The sequence below is a fragment of the Podarcis gaigeae genome, assembly GCF_964106915.1.
Source record: "Podarcis gaigeae genome assembly, chromosome: 10".
NCBI classification, from domain to species: domain Eukaryota; kingdom Metazoa; phylum Chordata; class Lepidosauria; order Squamata; family Lacertidae; genus Podarcis; species Podarcis gaigeae.
Genome location: NC_139686.1, coordinates 28,880,549 through 28,902,975, shown reverse-complemented (window position 1 = coordinate 28,902,975; position 22,427 = coordinate 28,880,549). Strand labels below are relative to the sequence as shown.

At 45.7% G+C, this 22,427-nt stretch overlaps 2 protein-coding genes and 1 long non-coding RNA gene across 4 annotated transcripts in view; 1 reads left to right on the top strand and 2 right to left on the bottom strand.

Annotated features, from left to right (window-relative positions):
* The window catches only part of TRIOBP (TRIO and F-actin binding protein), a 60,985-nt gene extending 56,296 nt beyond the window's left edge, over positions 1 to 4,689 (bottom strand). The window contains exons 1-2 of one of the 2 annotated variants that reach the window (XM_083701107.1): positions 4,568 to 4,689; positions 2,379 to 2,570 (exon numbers count right to left, since the gene is read on the bottom strand). In XM_083701107.1, the coding sequence (XP_083557233.1) occupies positions 2,379 to 2,492 (114 nt within the window). In that variant the 5' untranslated portion in view covers positions 2,493 to 2,570; positions 4,568 to 4,689. The remainder of the gene's footprint in view (positions 1 to 2,378; positions 2,571 to 4,567) is intronic. The other variant, XM_083701108.1, reaches the window with a different exon arrangement.
* The window catches only part of LOC310826441, a 209,165-nt gene that overhangs the window by 48,086 nt on the left and 138,652 nt on the right, over positions 1 to 22,427 (top strand). The window lies entirely within an intron of this gene.
* On the bottom strand, positions 13,473 to 22,336 carry NOL12 (nucleolar protein 12). Its single transcript, XM_083701200.1, has 6 exons — positions 22,185 to 22,336; positions 19,712 to 19,817; positions 18,582 to 18,630; positions 17,927 to 18,069; positions 16,653 to 16,750; positions 13,473 to 14,105 (listed from the first exon to the last, which is right to left on the bottom strand). The coding sequence occupies exons 1-6, from the start codon at positions 22,259 to 22,261 to the stop codon at positions 13,934 to 13,936; spliced, it is 645 nt and encodes a 214-aa protein (XP_083557326.1). The 5' UTR covers positions 22,262 to 22,336; the 3' UTR covers positions 13,473 to 13,933.

Below are 22,427 nucleotides of genomic sequence, written 5' to 3'. Positions count from 1 at the left end.
CTGCTTCCCTCCAATAGCTGCTCAGATTACAGAACCAGTTCCTGACACTGCCCCCCACCCCCAAGTTGCTCTAAAATATGGAAATGGATGAGCTGGGCAAAGGCCAGATCCATTTCCTGCTCTGTGGCAGGGATGCTCAGCCTTTTGACACTGCGACAGCCATCCACAGAAAAAGGACATTTCAGCAGGTGGAGCTCGTCACATTGCAACAGGGCAAGGGCAAGAAAAAGCTGAATTTACCAACATTCCCTCTTCTACCCAGCTCTTAAAGGTATAAGAACCCCGATGTTGGAAGTTTGGTGCTCCTCACTTTCTGGGTCAAGCCTTGATTACAGCCTGCAGGTACATTAAAGCCAAAGGAATTACAATGAGGATGTGGGAAGGGCTGTACAGTAGCTCAGTGGCAGAGTGTCTGCTTTGCATATAAAAGGTTGCAAGTTCAATCCCTGGCCTCTCCAAGATCCCTGCCTGAAGAGCTGCTGCCAGAAAGGGCAGACAGTCCTCAGCTAGATGGAGCAACCCGTCTCAACTCTGCATGAGCTGGCTTTCTATGTTGGGAGAAACTGATGGGATGAACCTGGGAAGAGAGACCAAGCGTGAGCATAGGCAGCAATTCCAAACAATGGATTGGGGGGGGGGACTGATCCATTGAGGAGGCAGAGCTCCATCCCCAGGCTGCCCTTAGAACACAGGGGTAGGCAACCTAAGGCCCGTGGGCCAAATGTGGCCCAATTGCCTTCTAAATCCGGCCTGCAGATGGTTCAGGAACCAGCGTGTTTTAACTTGAGTAGAATGTGTCCTTTTATTTAAAATGCATCTCTGGGTTATTTGTGGGGCCTGCCTGGTGTTTTTACATGAGTCGAATGTGTGCTTTTATTTAAAACGCATCTCTGGGTTATTTGTGGGGCACAGGAATCCGTTCACTTTTTTTTCAAAACACAGTCTGCCCCCCCCCCCCAAGATCTGAGGGACGGTGGACCGGCCCACGGCTGAAAAAGGTTGCTGACCCCTGCCTTAGAACAACCCAGTATAAAAGACTGCGATGAAAGGACCGGAATTGGAAGAGAGGATGACAAGCTGAGGCTGGAAGGCAGCAGTTTACTCCAAGACAACCTGTGAGTCCATGACTGAGATATTAACCCAGTTCTCCAGATCACAGTCAAAACATTAAACCACTAAACCACATGGACAATCGTCATGAAAGAGCTAACATCTAAGGAAAATATTATGAACAGACAATCGGTGATCTCTGTGTGTTGCTGCAAATTTAAAGGTACCAGCCTCTCTCGTGATAACGGTCTTGATCCTGCACTACTTTAGCCACCATCATGCCTCAGTCCTTGGCTACCAAATCATTTCACAGTTATGCTCCAGTCCCATTCACTCAGCTCTGCCGATAACTCACGCCACATCATTTTCTTATTTTCCCAGCCTTTAAAAAAACTTACCCCTCCCTATGATGCACATGCCATGCTGCTCTGGCAATTGTCATGCTCTGTCACCTGTCAAATTGCCAACTTTGGGGAAGGTTTAAAGTTATTTATTAAAGAGATCTATCGACTGCTTTTCAGGCCTCATTGTCCTCACAGGGCAATTTTACAAAAAAAAAAAAAAAAAGAAAGAGAAAAGATTAAGGCATGCAGCATAACCACCACAATTACGTGCGCCAAAGAGCCTGCTAAGTTAGAAACAGCAGCAAGAAACATTTCAAAGCGCAGCACATTGAAACTAACTGAACACAGACTGGAATGAATATGTCTCTGACGTCCTCTTCAAGATAGCAGTTATGGGTCCCATTCATATTTCCCTAGGAAAGATATTCTAAACGGGTGGAGCCACAACCAAAAAGGCCCTGTTCATGGTAGGAGAAGGCCTACTCTCAAGGGCAGAGCGTCTGTTTACATATACAAGGTCCCAGGTTCAATTCCTGGCATCTCCAGGTAGGGCTTTTGGGGTGGGCTACTGCTTTGATGCAGTATAAGGCAGCTTCCTATGATGCCCAACAAGTCAATGGCTCAGTGCATCTGGCTGTTAACCAAAAAAAAGTGGGTGGTTTGAGGCCACCCAGGGATGGTTGTGGATAGGATTGGATTTCTGCATTGCAGGGGGCTGGGCGAGATCACCCTTAGAATTGTAGAGTTGGAAGAGATCCCATGATTTTTTATCAAAGACCACAGAGCAGCGCATCTTATGCAGATCATAAATCTTGGAAAGCCTTATACAACTGATCGTTTAGGAATATTGCCTCTTAACATTACTTCTCCTTGGAATGTTCTGCTTCCTACATTTCCTTGGGAACAGCCCCCCCTCCCCAAAACATGCAATAGAAGATCCTCTCCCCCTCTGCCCACAATAACCAAGGTCAAATATAAGCTCACCTGGTTACCACGCTTGTGAGCAGTGAGAGTTCGAAAGCAGTTCTGGCACCGGGTCTTGGCAAATACATTGGCCTCGAATTTCTCACACAGAGTGCTCTCTGACATTTCTGACATGGTCCATGCAGGGAAGGGAAGATTCCCCCAGGCATGCAGTTTTAGGGAACTAGCTTCAGGGTAGGGGTGGGAAAACAGCTGCAACGAAAGGATCATAAGACATAAGACACAATACATCAGTACACCCCCCCCCCCCAGTTTCCTCCAGCCTTATCAAAGAGAAAATGTTCTGTATAGCCTGGTGCTCACTGGCACCAACCAGCAGGAAGTGTCTCGTGCTCCAAGAACATCAGAGGAGAAGGAGGAATCTTCAAAGAGCATCAAAGTCTGCAGGCCAAAAACAGACCCGTCCCATATGTGGGGCAGTCTGGTATAATAGTTAGCGTTAAGAAGTGGGGAGACAGCAGCTCAGATCCCTGCTCAAACCATGACGCTCACTCAGACAGTCATTATGATTCAGCCCCACCTACTTCACAGGGCTGTCGTGAGGACAAGACTATGGGATCATGTAGCTCAGTTGCTTACAGTGAGGTGCTGATAACGCCAAGGTTGCAGGTTCGATCCCCATATGGGACAGCTGCATATTCCTGCATTGCAGGGGTTGGACTAGATGATCCTCAGGGTCCCTTCCAACTCTACAATTCTGGAAGCCTCATTTTAAAATTATACAGGACAAGTCAGACATGCAATAAAACTGTGGAGTGCTCTTGTTCAGCATACTCCATTCCAGAGGCAGCCAATACCCTCTACAGAGGTTGTTGAACTACAACTCCCATCAGATCTAACTGGCCATATTGACCAAGAGATGTTGAACTCCACAACATCTGGAGAGCACAACTTCAGTTATGTCTGCCCTGTTCCATTCCTCTCCCCACCCTAGTTTTCAATTTTACACGCACATCTAGCAAACAGTTACGTCAGCATTCTAGGGCCATTGAGCTTCCTGAATTCTCATTGGGCTTTTTCTTGGGGGGTGGGGGCTTCAGTTTTTTTGGTACTTTTGCAAGCTTCAGGGTTTCTCTGAGCCAGCAGCTACTGCTCTCTTATATTGGAGCGGTGACATTTTAGCTATATTAAGCAAGGGTACTCATAGTCTGAACATTAGAATGAGAAAGAATAGCACTTAGTATGCAGTACGATTATCACATTCACCCCTTCACCAGGTGGGTTAGGTAAGCATCTTTAATTTGACAGACACTGGAAACGGAAAGGGCCAAGTTCATGCAGAAGGGACAACTTGGGGGAGGGAGAAGAGGAGAAACAGAAACACATGCTTGGTCACCAGATTAATTTAAACAGTGAGGCATCAATCAATGGGTGTTTCCATAAGCATTATGTCTGGATTAATAACCATTGGCACCTACCCTTGCTTTTAATCTATTCGTGCTCATGAGGGCATAAGGTGAATAAAATGAGGTTACTTGAACCAAGCATGAAACAAAATTGCAATTTCCCAACTTTAAAATAAACGTAGGCCTAATTTGTTTCCCACCACCAACAGGATATTTCTTCAGAGTTTCGACACATACTATTTCTGTGTGCTGGATTTTATGAGCCACCACAGTCATTTTATTTCTTTGAAAGAGGTTGCTGTGCTCTTCTTTTAAGAAATAATCCATCCATAACAAACACCACTGTGGGAAGCAAAAGGCTGTGAAGAACAGACCAAACCACCATACAATTATCACGTGCACACATCACAAAGCACCATATCCAGTCTGGCTAATCAATCAAAAGACCATTTTCGTATTAATCAGAACTACCATAATATTTTTGGTTAAAGCCAGTTAAAATGAATTTATCCTACAGCAGTGGGTACTGCAGAAGACAAACTCTCACAATTAACACATGCTCTCCAAAGCTTCTTCACTTCTCAGCCTTGCGGGACTTCAATTTTTTTTTGGCCCCCATTTGCAACGCCTCTGCAGCAATAAAACCAAGTTTTATCATATCACCTGCGGAAGCCACAAACACCTGACAATCCACTTTCTGCCTTTAAACGAGAGTGGGGCGGGGGCGCGTTAGGTAGTTTCACGTGTGTTTATCAAAATTCGGAAGATACCACTAAAATACTTCCGTGTTGCTTCCCCCAATTAAGCTTATCAATATGCTCGCAACTTATCAATAAAACATACCGACAGAAAACAGAAGAAACGCGCGCACCCTTCAAAATGCAATCCTAGATATATATACACACGCGACTACAGCTGGAGCCCTTCCGCCGCTGCCTTCTCTCGCTCTCTTTTTTTTTAACAATGAATACAAACGGAGAGGTGGACCCAGAATACAAGCACCGGCCCCTTTCCCATTGGCTGAACGAATCGCCTTCATTTGAATACTACGTTTTAAGTGGCTGTTTGGGAGAGGGGGGGTGGGCTAATTCGGTAGCGAATCAAAACCGCCGGAATGTTGATCAGGGCTTGGAACTTTCGGAGTCGAAACTTTTGTTTTGTTGCGTTGTTTTATACATAATTAGCTCGGCGCCTCTTCATGTTTTGCGAGCCACGTTGCAGCGGCGCTGGGGATGTGATCGATTTCTCCCTCCCTTTGCAGCGTGAGCTCGCTTGGCCTTCGTGCCAAACCAGCGTCTCGCTGATGCTCCGAGTATTTTAAGTAATGGGAAAAGAAACGTGGAATCTACGCAAACGCAGCCACACATGTGTTTTGAGTCCTTGCGGAGTTCTCTGTCTCTGCTTTCGCCGTCACGGAAGCCTCTGCCTCGCTCTCTCGGCTTAGCACTCTTCAGAGGGTCGGCGCAATGTGTTTTGCAGGTTGTTCAGGGAGCAGCAACAAATGACGCCTCCTCTCCAGCCCCGCCCCGCCCCCAACAAGGTGCATCTTAGTACCTTGGGGCAGTTAATTTATTTTGGCACCTTCAGCAGGAAAACAAAAATCCCATAAACACCTCTTCGCTTACCTGGCAGTAAAAACAAACGTCAAATTAAATAGCTAAACCATTTGCTGACCTTTCCCTGACACTCAAAATCAGCTGCCTAGGCAACCACCTCACTGCTTAATAATGGAAGGGCCAGCCATGATTATTCGTCTCCCCTGATCGCCTCCTTCCATCTTGCTCAGGCATCCAGTTCATCATCATCATTGCAAGAATGCTGTCCTCAGTCATATTACGTATTGCTGTCCAGGGGAGCTTATTTTAAAACAGCAGTCCTAAAAATGCCACAAGGCTCTGGATTGTGTTTGCTGCTGTTGAGTGCACTATGATTGGAACACAGGAAGTAGTGTTATGCCTGGTGGTCAAACCACTGGTTCACCTAAACACAAGTATTGCCTAGGGGACTTGGGATCCTCCTGATGTAGCCAGATTACAACTCTCATCATCCCAGACCATTGACCATGTCGGCTGGGGCTGATGAGATTTAGAGTCCAACTGTATCTGGAGGGCCACAGGTTTCCCATCCCAGTTCTAGCCTGACTGACAGCAGGTACAGGGGTTCAGATAATATTGTTTCCCATCCTTATCTGAAAATGGTGGATCTAGCAATTGAGAACATTCATATGCAAAGCATGTGAACTTCCCCTGCCTCTATGAGTTACCTGTGCATTGGTGTAGTTTTGACTCTGGACTAGGGTTTTTAAAACTCTGTATCCTGAAAAAGCTTATTGGGGATTTATTAAGAAGATGATCGTCAGTATGGAGGACTAGATTTCCTTAATGACTGTTGGCCGACTGCAGCTGATGTTCCCATCAAATGTGCAACAGCAAGGGTGGCTGTGGTCCAAGATGTCCTCTGAGTTCAAGACGGGTGACAATAAGGCCCAAGAGACCCAGCTTATCATGCACCATGCAAACTGAGTATGCACACGAGAACACACATCAGAATTTGGTGCAGCTTTGGTTTTGCAGCAGACAGTCCAATCTGGAAATGAATCCCTGGAAGGTAAAGTTTCAAAGCTGCTGTCATTATCTACAGACCAAGTAAGCTCTACAGCATAGAACTGAGACTATAAGGTTATATCCAAGGTTAGTCATGCTCAGAACAGACCCATTGAAGTTCTATGCACAGCCAGGTTCAAAGGCTAACCTGTTCCTGTCCAGACCTGCAAAAACTTCCATTACCTGTGTCACACACCTATGCAATAAAAGGCTGGGTGCAAACCAACTCAAACTATATCTGTCTCCCTTTGTTCCATTTGCTTTCATTTCTCCTTGTTGCACCCAGTTGTTGTTTTGGCCTAGTGCAGTCTAATCCCAGCTTCACTTGTGGAAATGGTGCACCTGTCATTTCTAAACACACCCTTCGAGGGGAAAAAGGGGTCAACAGAAGGCCCAGATTAGCCTTTCAAAATAGCAAATTACTAGCCCAATCAGAGCAGATGAGTAGAACGAACTGGGGCCTGCACCTGTGCGAGAGACTAAACAAAGTCACATTTGCAAAGGGAGGCCAGCACTTCTAGCCGCAGCCCCACATTCCTGCTCTCTCCAAGCTACCCTCTAAGGATGTTCAGACGTATTTCTCACTAGCTTTCAAGCTGCAGCATTGGGCACCACATACTAGAAGCAGTTTCTGAGATCTTGGTCACAGGCAGAAGATGTGAGTGTGGGTACCCTCAGTCCTGGGGGCCAAATCCTGCCCTCTGGTCATCTCTGTCTGGCCCTTGCAACTCTTCCAAAACCACATCTGCTTTCACATATCCCCAAGTGTTGTTGTTTTTCCCCCCCTGATTGGAATGTGACCTTCAACTCTGATAAACCCCTCTTGCTTGTCCGGATGGAGGATAGAGAAGGGTGTGTGAGTGTTCACAGAATATAGCCTACTGTACAGAAGTAATAGTAACAACAATAGCTTTCATTGCTTGGCCTGTTTCTGCCTCTGGCCTCACCCACCACTGGCACGGGGCTTCCTGGAGGTTGCCCAGAAAGGAATGCAATCTTCTTATTGAAAAAAAATCTCCACAATTCTATTACATAGATAATGTGTTTGGTATGGACCAGGGTGCCTGTGAGATGGTGCCTTCAAGCATGATCAGGGATGATAGGAGTTATGGTCCAACGACCTCTGGTGAGCACCCTGTTGGCTACTCTGGGTGTGGACTATCTGCATAAGAGTTGGAATATGAGCTCCTGGCATCCCCTTCCCTGGATGAACCTGTAGTCACCCTTCAGGTGTTATTGGACTCCAAGTCCCATCATCATCCCCACTCAGCATGGGCAATCAATGTCCAGGGAGAATGAGAGTTGTATAGAATCATAGAATTGTAGAGTTGGAAGGGACCTCAAAGGTCATATATTCCAACCCCCTGCAGTGCAGGAATCTCATCTAAAGCATCTATGGCAGATGGCCACCCAACCTCTGCTTAGAAACCTCCAAGGAAGGAGAGTCCGCCACCTTCCAAGAGAGACTGTTGTAGTCCAGCAGTACCCAAAGGGGACCTTTTCCTGAATACTTGCATGGGCTGCATCCACTGAAATTAGCTCCATTTTCTTGGACCTTTTCAATTCTCAAAAAATCTGGGGTCCCTGCAGCCATGTCTGGAGCCTCCCTTCTCTGTTGCTCAGTCTACCTGCCCCCCAAGGTGGGACGACAGCCTCATGGAAGCTTTGGCTTCGATACCCTTGGCCATGTTGTTCTCGCTCTCCGCAGGGGGAAACTCACTAGAGCAAAGCCTGCGCATCTCTTCATTAGACCACCCAGCCACAGAAAGCTGCTCTTCCGCCCATCAAGAGGAAAGCTAATTCATTGCACATTCAAGCACATTTCTGGGCGATTCCCAGATGGAGGCGGCCGACTGCAGACAGGCCTTGCAATCCTATGATGCGGCTAAGTTGGCAAGAGGCAAGGATGATGTTACTAGCTGGGGTCCTGCACCTCCGCAGCATCACTCGGACACACTGCAGCACAGACAGAGGAGCAGGGCGGGGGAAGTGGAACTCCTGGGACTGCCATAGGAAGAGGCGCACCCCTCCCTCCCGTCCCTGAGACCACCAGTGCCATAGGCTTCAGATCCAATACGAAGAGTGAAAACACAGTATGCATCTTTGGACCCAGAGATATTGGTCTAGTAGTGAGTAAGGGTCTACTCGTGAGTAAGCAATCCCTGATACTCCTCCACTGCCAGTAGTTGTGGTTAGGGTGTGGTTTAGGAGGCCAGAGTATAAGCCTTCTCTGCAGGATCAGGCCCATGATCCATCTAGTCCAGCATTCTGTTCTGGACAGTGGCCAACTAGATGTCTGTAGGGCTTGGTATGTTCATGGCTGTTCTCACTCCTTGGGGGCTTCATAAGAGGGAGTGCAGGAGACATATCTTTTTCCATAACCTTCCACTATTTAACTTATGGTGGAGAACTGCAACGAGCTCTAGATTAGCTAGAATCTGATTCTCCACTGCAGTGGGAGTAAGGCTGACATCTTCAGCTCCCCATCAACTACTGCGGGCGCCTATTCAGCTCAGGAATTACTTTGCTAGTGTAATTTCACATACAAGAGAGTGGCAGACTTTGGGCTCTCAAATATCAACGGCGCCCTGGGAAACGCTAAAATTTGGTACTCCCCTCTTCTACATCATCATTGCAGTGCCCAGTGCAGCTGAACTGGTCATGCTACCCTAAAACTGCCTCTGGAGGGGCCCAGTCATGTAGAAGACCAGGATCTGAACTGAGGGTGCTCACCATGCCCTTAACTTCTCCCCCGCCTCTCTGCACCATTATAATTATGAGGGACATTTAGAACAGTAGAGCCACAATATTGCCTGAAATTCACTAGGCTTTTGGCTAGGTCATCTAGCTTGAAGGAGTGATGTCATCTTCTGACCACTCATGTAACCCTGATACTGCTTTGTACTGTTGCCCTGTTTTGTTTTTATTGTTTGGAATAAAAATGATATTTTATATAAGAACTTCATTAGGCTGGCACGAGGAATCGAGTGAATAGCTCTCTTATGTTCACCCAGCTGCTGCAACTCAGGACTACGACTGCTCCCCGCCCCCCCGCAAACACTGGCATTTGACAGAAATTCTTTTAAGAATCGACATTTGAAATTTTCACCCCAATCTTGTATGATTTCAACAGAGGCAATGGCAAGCTAATGCCTTCTGGTTTCAGAGGATTATACGTGGCTAAATAAAACAGTGAAAAAATAGCAGCACTGAGCTGTGGAACTAGACCATTATGAGTTACTCAGAAGTAGGGCAAACCCATTGATATTTCTTCATTTAGCACCAAAACATCAGGCCTTTTTCCAACTCAATTTCCATTCTCTTTGCTAGTTAACAACTTTGGGGTACAGAAAACACTTCAGAGGCTGTCCAAGAGCCAAACACTGCTGCTTAGCTGCAGCCAATAGCCAATAAGAAAAATATAAAAGACATCATTTACACCCCCTATTAAAAAAAATAAACAGAGCAAGGGTTCTATAGCAACCTAGAAAGCAGAAGATGTAACGAAAAAGCAGAAATACTTCTGATTGTCACGAAAATGGTGCTTTTTGCATTTATCCATGCACCAGGAGTGGCCTAAATATTTAATCCTATGAGCTGCATACCAAAAATCCTCATATGATCGGGAGTCACAAGACACACACACAACTATGCCTCTTCACAGTCGGATGCAGTAATGCTTCTTAACACCAGTTGCTGAAAACCCCAGGAGGAGAGAGGGCTCAAAATTGGATTCTGCTTGCAACTTTCTCACTGGAATCTGATTGGCCACTGTGAGAACAGGATGCTGGAGTAGATGGACCACTGGTCTGATGCAACAGGCTCTTCTTATGTTCTCTCTTCTTCCCACCCCCACACTTATCCAAGAATCCCAAATATCTCACCAAAGAAGGCAAAAAACAAGTTGCCTTAACAGTCAGACATTCTTAGTCCTCCTGTGAGGGGGATTTTGGATACTTATGCTCGCTGTTTACAAATGTCTACGTACTATATCTTGCTTACATGAGTAAATTACTCCCCCAGTTCCTTGGTGCACTGTTTGTTACTTCTACAATACAACTCATAATTAAAAATGGCACGAGACCAAATGGGACAGATTAAGACAATCCAGCATAGACATGAAGGCTAGGTCTCTTGACTGATGGCAAAAAGATAAGAAACTTGGGGCAAGAATCCCAGAAAAGGTATTCCATATACAGGCTGTCACAACTGATAAGCCTCTCTGACCTATTAAGAAGTGGTGCCTGAGTTTGCTTTTTTCCTCCTCCCTCTCATCTCCTTTTCCTTTTATGTTGGACCTTTTAAGCCCAAGTGCAGGGATTTGTCTTGTGTTTAACTGATTTGAAAGCCATGCCAAGAGACTTTTTTGTCCAAAGAGGGGTGGTGATGCGTGCTTTAAAATAAGTAAATTATAACCACAGAAGGCAGGAGGACTCAGTTGATGAATATAAGGTTCACACAGTCACATGTGGGAGAAGACCGTCCTTACATACCTGAGTGTCTCAGGTTTTAAAATGTGCAAAACCAGCACTTTTGAACTGTGTGCAGAAACAGAACAGCACCCACTGCAGCGTTTTAAAAAATATGTTTCTTGAAGCCCATTCCAGTTAGCAGCCAAGCAGCTGCATTTCAACTAAGCGAATCAAAGAATTGTAGAATTGGAAGGGACCCTGAGGGTCATGTAGCCCAACTGCCTTCAGATCTAGCCCAATCTGAAGTGTCTGGACAGTCAAAGGCAGTTTTGTGTTTAATGTATTGCAACAGTCTAATCAAAAGGTTGCCAGAACACAGCTAAGTGCAGTCAACCTTTCTATCTACATCACATCCCACACCTAGGGCTCCAGTGACAATGCCGGGTCTATAAGTGGACCAAGAATGAACGCAATTCTTTAGAAGTGCTATTCCCACTAGAATAGGTTAAATATTGCCTCACCGTTATGGGTGTGTGTGTGTGGTTTCATATGGAAGTCAGTCAGTGGGCAATACAATGTTGCTGGCCCTTTCTCAATTAAAAAAAAATGTATGTCCCTTGTGAAAACTGCTGCTGCAAAACTGGCTTCTATGATTTCAAAACATGCACACTATATAAGCAATGAATTATCCTGCAATGTTTAGACAGGCCTGTGAGGCTTTTCTTCAGCACATCCTTCTCTAAGCACCATTATTTTTAAAAAATTGGTGCCTCCTCCAATTGAGAAACAGTGCTAATGAATACCAGCTACCACGTAGACTCGTAGTATCCAAAAAGCAAAGTAGAGCCTGATTTTTAACATGTTTGCTGAACAGCTGTTTTGAGAATAACCTCAAAGGCAGTTCTACAAGTTCAAAGGGGGGGGACCCCAGTCTGTGCTGCTGCTTCTGTACAAGAGGCAGACAACAGATGAATTTCTACTTCACACACGTCTGAGGGGCTCTGTCTGTATTGGTGGAGTGGACATATTGAAGCAAATGCCAGGTCATGACACATGAAATCCCAGCCTTTAGTAGCTGAAGAGATTACTTTCCTCCTAACACCACCCAGCTCTAGATAAGAAGCACTGTCCAGGATCTGAAGAACTATGCTATAAGATCTACAGATAGAGAAACATGGGCCTCGTGTTTTCCAGAAATCCTCCACCCCCATCAATGCATGCGATATTCCATTTTTGAAATTCAGGGGAGATTCTGTAACACTTTACATAACAGCACAGGGTCTGTTGTTAGGGGGAAAAGGACTAAGAGAGGCAGTGTTGCGCTGCAGTTTTGAGTGCTGGACTAGGACCCTGGCCGACCAGGGATAGACTCCCCATTTAGCCATGAGGCTCACAGCGTGACTTTGGGCTAGTCAGTTTCTAAGCCTAGCCTACCTCACAGGGTTGTTGCGAGGATAAAATGGGGAGAGGGATAAGATGCGTGTACACCATCTGGAGCTCCTTGGAGAAATGCTAAGATATAAATGTAGTGGTAGCAGTAATAATAATAATAATAATAATAATAATAATAATAATAATAATAATAATAATAATAGCAGCAGCAGCTGGAATACCCGGACTTACCATCTTTTCCCTCCCCAGCACTTTCCTTTTGCTGGTACTGCTAGCTTCCTTTGGCTACCCCATTGATAAGACCCCCAGCCCCCTTGGCACTGCATTTAAGACAAGTTAAATAGCCACCTGTCATGGATACTTTAGTTGGAATTTCTGAATTGCAGGGGGTTGGACTAGATGACCCTTGGGGTTCCTTTGAATGTTATGATTCTAGGACTCTAGGTTTCTGGTCATTTGGAGGACAGCAGGACTAGCTTTTTGTTGCATGGGTTAGCTTTAGTGAGTGTGAGTGTCTGTGCACGCTAAGTTTGATTTTGCTCTGCACTTACTTATTAAGTCTAGATTTACAGTGGTACCTCGGGTTACATACACTTCAGGTTCCAGACTCCGCTAACCCAGAAATAGTACCTGTGGTTAAGAACTTTGCTTCAGGATGAGAACAGAAATCATGCTCCGGCGGCACGGCGGCAGCAGGAGGCCCCATTAGCTAAAGCAGTGCTTCAGGTTAAGAACAGTTTCAGGTTAAGAACAGACCTCTGGAACGAATTAAGTACTTAACCTGGGGTACACTGTATTTCTTTAATAAATCCTATTTGAATTTATTAAGATGTTCTGTAATAATTTTTCCCCTCCAAATGTCTTGTATTTTGACAGTCACTGTGGTTTTATTAATTAAGATTTATATACCACTTAATCAAAAATATCTATCTCAGTGGTTTGCATGATGCTAACACTGTGAGTGGTTTTGGGCATTGTGGGAAATGACACCAAAAATATCTTTGAAAAATCCCATCAGGTAAATGCAAACCCAGGGACGCAACTAAGCTAAAGTAGCTCTTGGATCCTGGCCATGCTATTTGTTTGGATGGAGCAACAGCCTTTGATCTGGGAGACCTGCCTTCCATCCCCTTCTCTGCTGTAGACTCACTGTCTGTGACCACAAGGAAGTAACTGTGTGTGTTTTCACATCTAAAATGAGAATATCACAAATCATTTATGAGGGTAAAGCAGAGAGTTACAAAGCCCTTTGTCGCAGATGCTCTATAAACAATAGTAGCCAGCAGATTCTCCTACAATCCAAGTGTCAGAAGAGTTCATGAGAAATAAAGGCATACAAAGTTTCCTCCCAACAGACATTTATATAACAAAATAAAAAAATGATGCAGGCAGAAGAAAGAGGTTTGCCTGGGGCCTATGTGGTTACTCACTAAGCATTCATAGCACCAGAACTCCCAGTGAGGAAGGACAGACCCTGGACTTCTATGCAGACGTAACCATTTAACAGTTTAGCTGTTATCAATACTTGGGAAAAGTGCATCTGCTCTTTCTTTTGTGTGGGGAGTTACAGAGCAATGAGCCTACACACAACAATCACACTTGCTTAGTCAAAGTAGGCTGTTGTGCACAAAAATAATTTTACTTTTCCAAGCAACAGGCCCAGCACTCCTTGGCTCAAGAACTAGTTTCAAGAAAGTTTTGCACTTCCACTGAAGCTCTGAATGAAAGAGACATCGCTGACACAAAGTGAGCTTTCCAAGTAAGCCAGAGCTCTCAAAACGTAGCAGGCTACTGTCTTCACTTCAGTCTTGGAAATGCCTCCCTTTGCCCGTCATTCTTCGGCGCAGGGTCTTGCTCGTCCGCCCTGTACTTGGCTTCTGGGCTTTCTTCCTCGATCCTTGGCTGTGTCTGGCCTGCCTTCCTTTGGTCTTTTTCTGGCTACGGGAATGCAGTGTGGCCGTGAGTGAAGAAATCCTGTAACGGGGAGGAGAACAAATAAATGAATTCCAGAGCCAAACCAGTTCCCAGTCTTCATTTATAAAACGCTTCAGCCCCAGCTACATTTCCCACGCCCATTTCTTGCTTCTCCTTTGTCAGGGCACAGCTGCATGTTCTGTTTGGAAGGCATGTGGTGCAGCACTATTGCTGAAGTTAGGCAGATCTGGCCCTGTATGCTACCTAGATGGGAAATCACCTGGGAGAAGGCATAGCTCAGTGGTATGAGCATACAGCTGGCATGTGGAGGGTCGTGGGTTCAATTCCTGACATCTCCAGGGATCTCAGATAGCAGGTAAGACCCATGCTCGAGACATGCTGCCAGCGTAGACTGTACAAGGACCAATTGGCCTGACTTGATACATGGGGAGCGTCATATGCTATGTATGCCATATTCTAGCCACTCCTTCTTGTAGAAAGAACAGGGATAGCCAACGTGGTGCCCTCCAGTTGTTGTTGGAGCCCCAACCAACATAAACAATAGTCAAAGGTGACAGGAATAGGCAGTCCAACAACATTAAACCTCATTGGATGTCTCTCTTCTCTCTGCAAACTGCCAGAGTCTCCCCCTGTACTAAGAATATTAATCAGTCCTCTTTTTTCTCCTTAAGACCCCCCTTTTCCATCAACCTCAGTCTAGGCAACTCTGACCTGCATAACCAGAGCCCTCTTGGACCAGGCCAAAGGCTCATCTAGTCTTGCATCCTGCTTCCCCACAGTGGCAGGCCAGCCAGATGCCCCTGGAAGACTGCAGGCAGGGCAGGAGGGCAACAATCTTCTCTTGCTATTGCTTCCTGCTTACTGGTATCCAGACACATGCTGCGTCTGGTTCTGGAGGGGGTATAGAGGCATAACTAACAGCCACTGATAGCCTTGTTCTCTGTGAATTGCTCTTATTGCATTTGAAAGCCATCTAAGTTGGTGGCCATCGCCACGTCTCGTGCAAGCCATTTCTGCAGGCTAACCCAAACTTTGCCAAACTGGTCCTCTCAGTATGTTTTGGACTGCAACTCCCATCAGCCCCAGCAGCATCTGATGTCATAGGACAGCGGCCCAGTCAACAGCCTGGGTCAAGAGGCTTGGCTAGATCCAGCCCCCCACCTTGACAACCTCTTTCGTCGAGTGCTAATCCTAAGGAAACCCATTGCAATGTGACAGCAAATTGATGCAGGAATGGAAAAGGTCTTCAGAGGCACCAAAACCTAACCAACCAACCAACCAACCAACCAACCAAACATACACACACGTTCGGGATAAAGGCAAAACTCCAAAACAACAACAACAACAACACCCAGCCCCAATGAAGATTGAGCATGTTCAGTGGGCACAGAACGTTGGCTGACTATTTTGGACAGAATGTGGGAGAGGGAGGAATGTGAATCAGGCTTCCTGGAACCCTGAACTGGAGCACTGCACACAGCGACACTTTTTAAAAATGCACTTGCTAACATACAGTATTTTAAAAGGATAGATTACAACACAAACAATGTCATTAATGGTGGAATGAAAACATTCATCTATGAACACGTGTGACGCAGAAACCTGCTTGGACAACAATGGTTTTTCCTTGCCTCCTAAAAATTTAGAAAGTGAGTGAATGGCGCTGAGACAAGGCAGAGAATGCCCTCTTGTGGTGCAGCATGGTTATCAACCCTTTTTGCTACATAATGGTATTTCAGCATTGAGCTCATGTTGCATTTAACAACACAGTAGCCACTGGTGACCAGGAATTCCATGCAGGCGAGTGAGTGGGATGGTTGAGGAGAGGCAGATCTCTCCATTCCTCCTCCAGCACTCTGCTTGGTTTCTGGGCTGGTTGCAGAGGAAGGCAAGACAGTACATTTGCATTGTCCTCTCTGCACCACTGTTTGCTAGAAGGCTTTACTTTCCTTTTTTCTTAACCAGGCTGTGAAAAGTTACAACCTTGTACTTCCACAGCGGCCCCAGAAGAAGGCATTCTCCTCTGTGCCCACCAGCATGGAGGCAGTTTTGGGTAACTAACAGTGCAAACTATTTCTACCCAGGAGTAAGTCGTATCTAGCTCAATGGGGCGCAAATCCAAGTAGGATTGCAACGTAACTTATTTACAAGGCTGCCCTTAAGACTCAAGGTCCTTGGCACACTGCTGACATTCAAGACAGTTTGTTCACAGATTGGCTTATGAGTGGGTGAAAAAGAGCAAGGGGGAGGGTCTCTTCCAACCCCAGAATTATCTCTCTGAGGGAGAGCAAACCCCTATGGCTCTCCTGTAAGAGGAGTCCTGGTGGATGAGAATTAAAGCCCATATAGTCCAGCATCTGGTTCTCACAGAAGCAAACCAGATCCCTATGGGAAACCCATCAGCAAGGCAATTAACCAGAATACAGAGGCATGGGGCCTCTGATACTGAGCTCACATCAGCCCCAACCAACATAGCTAATGGTCAGGAATGAAATGAGTTGCATTCCAGCAGCACTTGGGAGAGCCACAGATGTTCTGAACTTGGTTTTGAAGGTTAAAAGGTGATGGTTAACCAATCATAACTACCTCTGAGACAGGAAAGGATCTCTAGATTTCTTAGGAAAGATGCATGTAGGTTTGCTTGAAGCATCTTCATCTTTTTTTTCCATTCCAGCATCTTCTCCCTAAAAAAAATAAAAAAGAGGCATATGAGCCACATAGAAATCTAGGCACTGCTAGTGGGAACATATATGAACCCGGGTCAATTTGACAAGTAACTTACTTACTTACTAAGCTAGTTTCAAAATCAGCTACTGCATCAGACTTGTCTTCTTTTGTAGGGTAAATCAGAACTTGCAGCATGGGTGTACAAACCTCTCGCACATATTCATTAAGTGTGGTTGCTATCAGTGTGATCTTGGAGCCAGGAAACCTCAGTTTAAATCAAGGATACCATGTGCTGTTATGCAAGCTCTCATCACCATCTCTAATACTGGCCTATCATACAGTGCTATTGTGGGTATTAATGAGATCTAGGATGTTAAATCCTTCAAATACACAGAGCACCATATGTGAGTCAGCATGGTGCAGGACCAGGAACAGATCCTCACTCCATCATTTTATTCTAGCCTACATTAGAGAATGTGAAGCCATGTGTTTATATAAAGATCTTTTTTTTTTATTTTGAAGAAACAATTCTGATCAAAAGCAGATTTGACTGAACAGCACAGAGCTTGTGCTGGGCTCTGAAAAAGCAGCTTGTGGGAATCTGGCTGATACCAAAAGAGGCAAGGACTCAGCACAGAAAATGCTCCTCCCTCCAGCTGTTCACGTTTATCCCAAGTGACTAATGTTGAGGATTTCCCTTGTCAAGCACTGCAGGAGTTGCAAAGCATATGGCAAGAGACGCTTATATTGAACCTCTCCAAGTACCACTTTGGACAGAGACACGGTTCCTACTTAGCAATAGCATATTCTCTTGAGAAACAGTCGGCCCTGAAAAATGCTTGGATGGCTTTTCTATCTTACAAGACGTCTCATGAAATGAAACATTTTCAAACTTGGCTGGTTCAGAGATTCAGTCTTCAAAAACGCAAATGTGAAGCTCCATGGAAATTAAGTCCAACTACAAGGTCCAAACTGAATGAATATTCTTCCACCCCCAATGCCTTCTCTATGCTGAATTTTAGGCTGCAGGCTCCTTGGGGCAGCAACCTTTTTTCATGGCACACGCATGGGATTGTTAAATAATTTAAGAGAGATGCCAGTCCTAAACTCCAGTAGTTAGTTAATCAACAAATATACACTTCTAGAAAAAAATAGAATTGGGCTGAACATACAAGCTTGCAGAGAGGAATTACCTCGTTGGTGCTTAGTCCCACCAGACGTGCTCCTGAGAGGTCCAAGTCACTGATTGTAGTAACAGTGACTGTGTGGTTTGGGTGGTCATAGCTCACAGACTCCGTTTGGGATGTTACCAGTTGCTCCAGCTCATCAGCTTCCTCTGGGAAGATTAAATAAGGAACCCAAAGAAATCACAAGTGTCAAAACAGTTTCTTCAACGTAAAGGATGGAGAATTTAGGGCATAAACTCTTCTGAGTTTGAACTTCTCAGACAAACTGCTACATATTCTATTTCTTCATACACACAGGCGCTTGAGACTCCCAACTACTTTTTGTTGTAACTAGATGATTTCTGCCACGGTTTTTGGAATTCTAATGAACTATACCAATACGCTCCAGGTGATTTGAACTACAAATCCCATCAGCCATTCAAGAGGGCTGATCTTTGCTAGGATTCCTGCAACGTCATACAATAACTATCCTTCTAAAGGTGGAGTAGAGGGAAAGTCCATCAGTAACACATAACCAAAAAGATGCACAAAATGAGCCGCTGTCTCCAGTCTTGACATTTGTAAATTCCCTTGCGACACATGTAAAAGGGGATTAAATAACAATACATTAAATAACAACACAGACAACTTTAACGGTTACACCTTCAGAAAGGACACGTACCCAAGGCTTCTTCTCTCTCTTTCAACATCTTCATGTATTCTTTGTGCCTCTAAAAACAAAGAAATGCCCCAAATAACTAGAACGCTTTCAGATAAACAGTTGCTTGGTCTCATCCGAGACATCAGCCAAAATCCCAGAAACCAGAACTTGCACGCCTTCTCCTCTGGAGCCAAGTAGTAAGTCAGCAGCTACCTGGGGAAATTCCAGCATTTAGTTTTTCTCAGATAACAACACTGTGTCCATCAAGCCTGCAATCCCAGGGTTGTTGCTTTTTTTACTGTGGAGTAAACAAACACAGGTCTGGGCTGCATGTCTAGAATGAGATGATGAGTAGGAAAGACAGGGAGGAATAGGTTGTCAGGATAGTGAAGAAGTGCAATTTTGCATACTCTTGTGTGCTGTTAAAAGGCACGAAGGGAAAATGGAAGGCAGGCTTCTGAGAAGTAGGACTGAAAGGAGACTCAAGGTTTTGACCAAGTCAAAATAGAAGGAGGGCAAGCCTAGAACCAGACCTTTGGAAGAGGCATGAGGATCAGGGTGTAATAAACAACAAGGGATGTAGCCCAGTTGCAGACTATCTGCTTTACATGCTGACATTCCCATGTGCAATCCTGGGCATCTTCAGACAAGAGCTGCTACCAGTCCATGTAGACAATACTGACCTAACCGGACCAATAGTCTGGCTCAGTATAATGCAGCTCCCTAAATGATCTTTTGGGGGCCAAACCAGTCATTGTAGAAATCTCATGTTCCTTGAGAAATCCTGTCTGTCAGGCTATTCTGTTGGTCATAGGCTCCCAGCAGGGATAGGAAACCTGGGGCCCCAAAAACAATGCTGGACTCCAACTCCCATCAGGTCTGGCCATCAGTCAGGGATGATGGGAGTTGTAGCCTGGCAACATCTAGAGGGCCACAGATTTCTTGGCAAAAACCGTTTCTGACCAGGAGGAAACTCTAAGGAAACTCATTCAATAGTTCCTAGGCAACCATTGCTTCACTATAGCTTCACGAACCATGCAGTATTACTTAATACAGTGACACTTCATCAGAGCATTGGAAAAGCTGACAAAGGTCTGATATTTTATTGTGTTTGCTTTGAAAATACATCCCTCCCCGCCCAGAATATATACCTCTTCCTTCATCTTCTTTTGCTCATCTTTCAGTTTGCGTTTTATCTCCTCCACAGCCGCTTTCCTCCTCTCAACCTTACGCTTGTGGAACCCGGTCAAGTAATCCCTGGGAAGAGTAAATATACCAAAGAGCAAGTTAGAGACACTGGAAGAGCAACTATCCCCTAGCAGCTCAAAAGCCATCTTTCTCAATCACAATCACCTTATAAAGCCACAAACAGCACAAAACCATCAGCATCATGGTCTAAGCTCCCTTTATAGGGTCTGGTGCACACAGGAGTTAGAATCTGGACAGGGATAGCCTAACTTCTGTTATCTATGCTCCGGTAACCTCTAGGTTAGATTACTGCAACACATTATACGTAGGGCTGCCCCTGAAGGCGGATGGTTATTCACAGGGACAAGATGGTTTGAGCATATTACAGTGGTACCTCAGGTTACTGATGCTTCAGGTTACAGACTCCACTAACCTAGAAATAGTACCTCGGGTTAAGAACTTTGCTTCAGGATGAGAACAGAAATCGCGCAGCGGCAGCCCCCATTAGCTAAAGTGGTACCTCAGGTGAAGAAAAGTTTCAGGTTAAGAATGGACCTCCAGAACGAATTAAGTTCTTCACATTAGTTTCCGGGCCAAATTCAAAGGGCTGGTTTTGACCTATACAGCCTTGAAACGACTCAGAACCACGTCTCCCCATATGAACTGACCTGGACCCTGCAATCATTGTATGTGGCCCTTCTTCGTATGCTTCCTCCCCAAGAGGTCTGGAGGGGGGGGCAACACAAAGTGGGCCTTTTCTGCTGTGGCTCCCCATTTGGGGAATGCTCTCCCCAGAGAGGCCTGCCTGGCACGTTCATTAAAAAACATTTAGGCGCCAGGCAAAAACATTCCTCTTCTCCTAGGCCTTTGGCTAATTACACAGCCTTTTAAACTGTTTGAGAGGATTAGTGTTTTGTTTGTTTGTTACTCTGGTATGCTTGTGGTTTTATATTGTAAACTGGGGAACCTGAGCAGTATAGAAATTCAGTAAATAGATAAAATAAGCAGAATGGACTTTATTATAAAACTCAGTCTAGCTATTTGCCGGTTATACACCTTTAGGCAGCAGGCAAACAAGTTGCTTTTTAACCAGGCCTTTGGTTGATCTTATTGACATCCAACACCCTTTTAGAATGTGGCTGGTGGGGGGAGGTATTGGGTTACTGCTTTTGGTTTGATTTTTATATGTTATGGTCTTGTTGTGAACTGCCCTGAGACCTCCGGGTATATGGTGGTGTATAAGTTGAATAAATAATAATAAATAATAATTATACTTGTTTGCTTTGTGGGAATGTTGTGTGTGTACAGGGGGTACCTTGGTTCTCAAATGCTTTGGTAGTCAAAGAACTTGGAACCCAAACACTGCAAAAAACCTGGAAATAAGTGTTCCAATTTGCAAACATTTTTCGGAAGCCGAACGTGCTCCATTTTGAGTGCCACACTTCCGATTTGAGTGTTAAGCTGAGGTCTGTTTTTGCAGCTTTTTTGTGACTGTGTGGAACCCAGTTCAGCTACTGATTGATTGTGTGACTGCACTACATTGTTTATTGCTTTAATTTTATGGATCAATGGTCTTGTTAGATAGTAAAATTCATGTTAAATTGCTGCTTTAGGTTCAGGTAGGTAGCAGTGTTGGTCTGATGCAGTCGAAACATATTAAAAAATTGTCCATTAGCACCTTAGAGACCAACTAAGTTTGCTCTTGGTACAGTGGTACCTCTGGATACGAACGGGATCCGTTCCGGAGCCCCGTTCGCATCCAGAAGCAAACGTAACTAGCGATGGCACGTCTGCGCACGCGCGTGTCGCTTTTTGCTGATTCTGCGCATGCATGTGATGTCATTTTGAGCGTCTGCGTGAGCAGCGAAACCTGGAAGTAACATGCTCCGTTACTTCCAGGCTGCCGCGGAGCGCAACTCGAACGTGCTCAACATGAAGCATATTCAACCCGAAGTATGACCGTATAAGCTTTCCCAAGAACAAACTTAGTTGGTCTCTAAGGTGCTACTGGACAGTTCTGCTGCTTTAGGGTTTGTTTTTAAAAGTCTGGAATGGATTAATCCATTTTGCATTACTTTCTATGGGAAAGCGCGCCTTAGTTTTGGGACGCTTTGGTTTTGGAACGGATTTCTGGAACGGATTAAGTCTGAGAACCAAGGTACCACTGTCTATGTATGTGTTTCCCTCGCCCCGTCGAAGCACACTCCACTCCATCCCCGTCCCGCTGCACGTGTGAACGAGACCCTCGGATTGCAGTGCTCGCGCGGTTTGCTTCCGAGGGTTTCGCAGTTGCCCTCCGGGCGCGAAACCCCGCTGCCTCCCGCGGCGAGAGGCACTTCTGGGTGGGAGACCTCGTGCAGGGAAGCCGCGCCCGTCGCCTCGCGCGGGGAGGGAGAAGCAGCTTGCCGCCCGGCCGCCCGCTTCCCCTGCACTCACCGCCGGTTCTCCTCGTCGAAAGTGACGACCCTGCGAAGCGCCGCCGCGCGAGACTCCTGCTTCTTCTTGCGGCCCATGCTGGGCTCCGGCGGCCAAGGCGCGCTTCTTCCGGGGCCGGAGCCTCGACACCGCCTCTTCCGCCTGGGTCTTGCTGCTGGGCCCTTCCTCCACCGAGCACAACCGGCTGGCGGCGCCCGGCTGCCTCTTCAGGAGGCGGGTCGCTCCCCAAGCCTTGCATTAAAA

Excerpts from the sequence above, each read along its gene's own strand:
- NOL12 (XM_083701200.1), bottom strand. The coding sequence starts at position 22,261 with ATGGGCCGCAAGAAGAAGCAGGAGTCTCGCGCGGCGGCGCTTCGCAGG. Across the intron at positions 19,818-22,184 it reads TTCGACGAGGAGAACCGGCG|GGATTACTTGACCGGGTTCC; the intron begins GTGAGTGCAGGG and ends TACTCTTCCCAG. Across the intron at positions 18,631-19,711 it reads AAAAGAAGATGAAGGAAGAG|AGGCACAAAGAATACATGAA; the intron begins GTATATATTCTG and ends CTTTGTTTTTAG.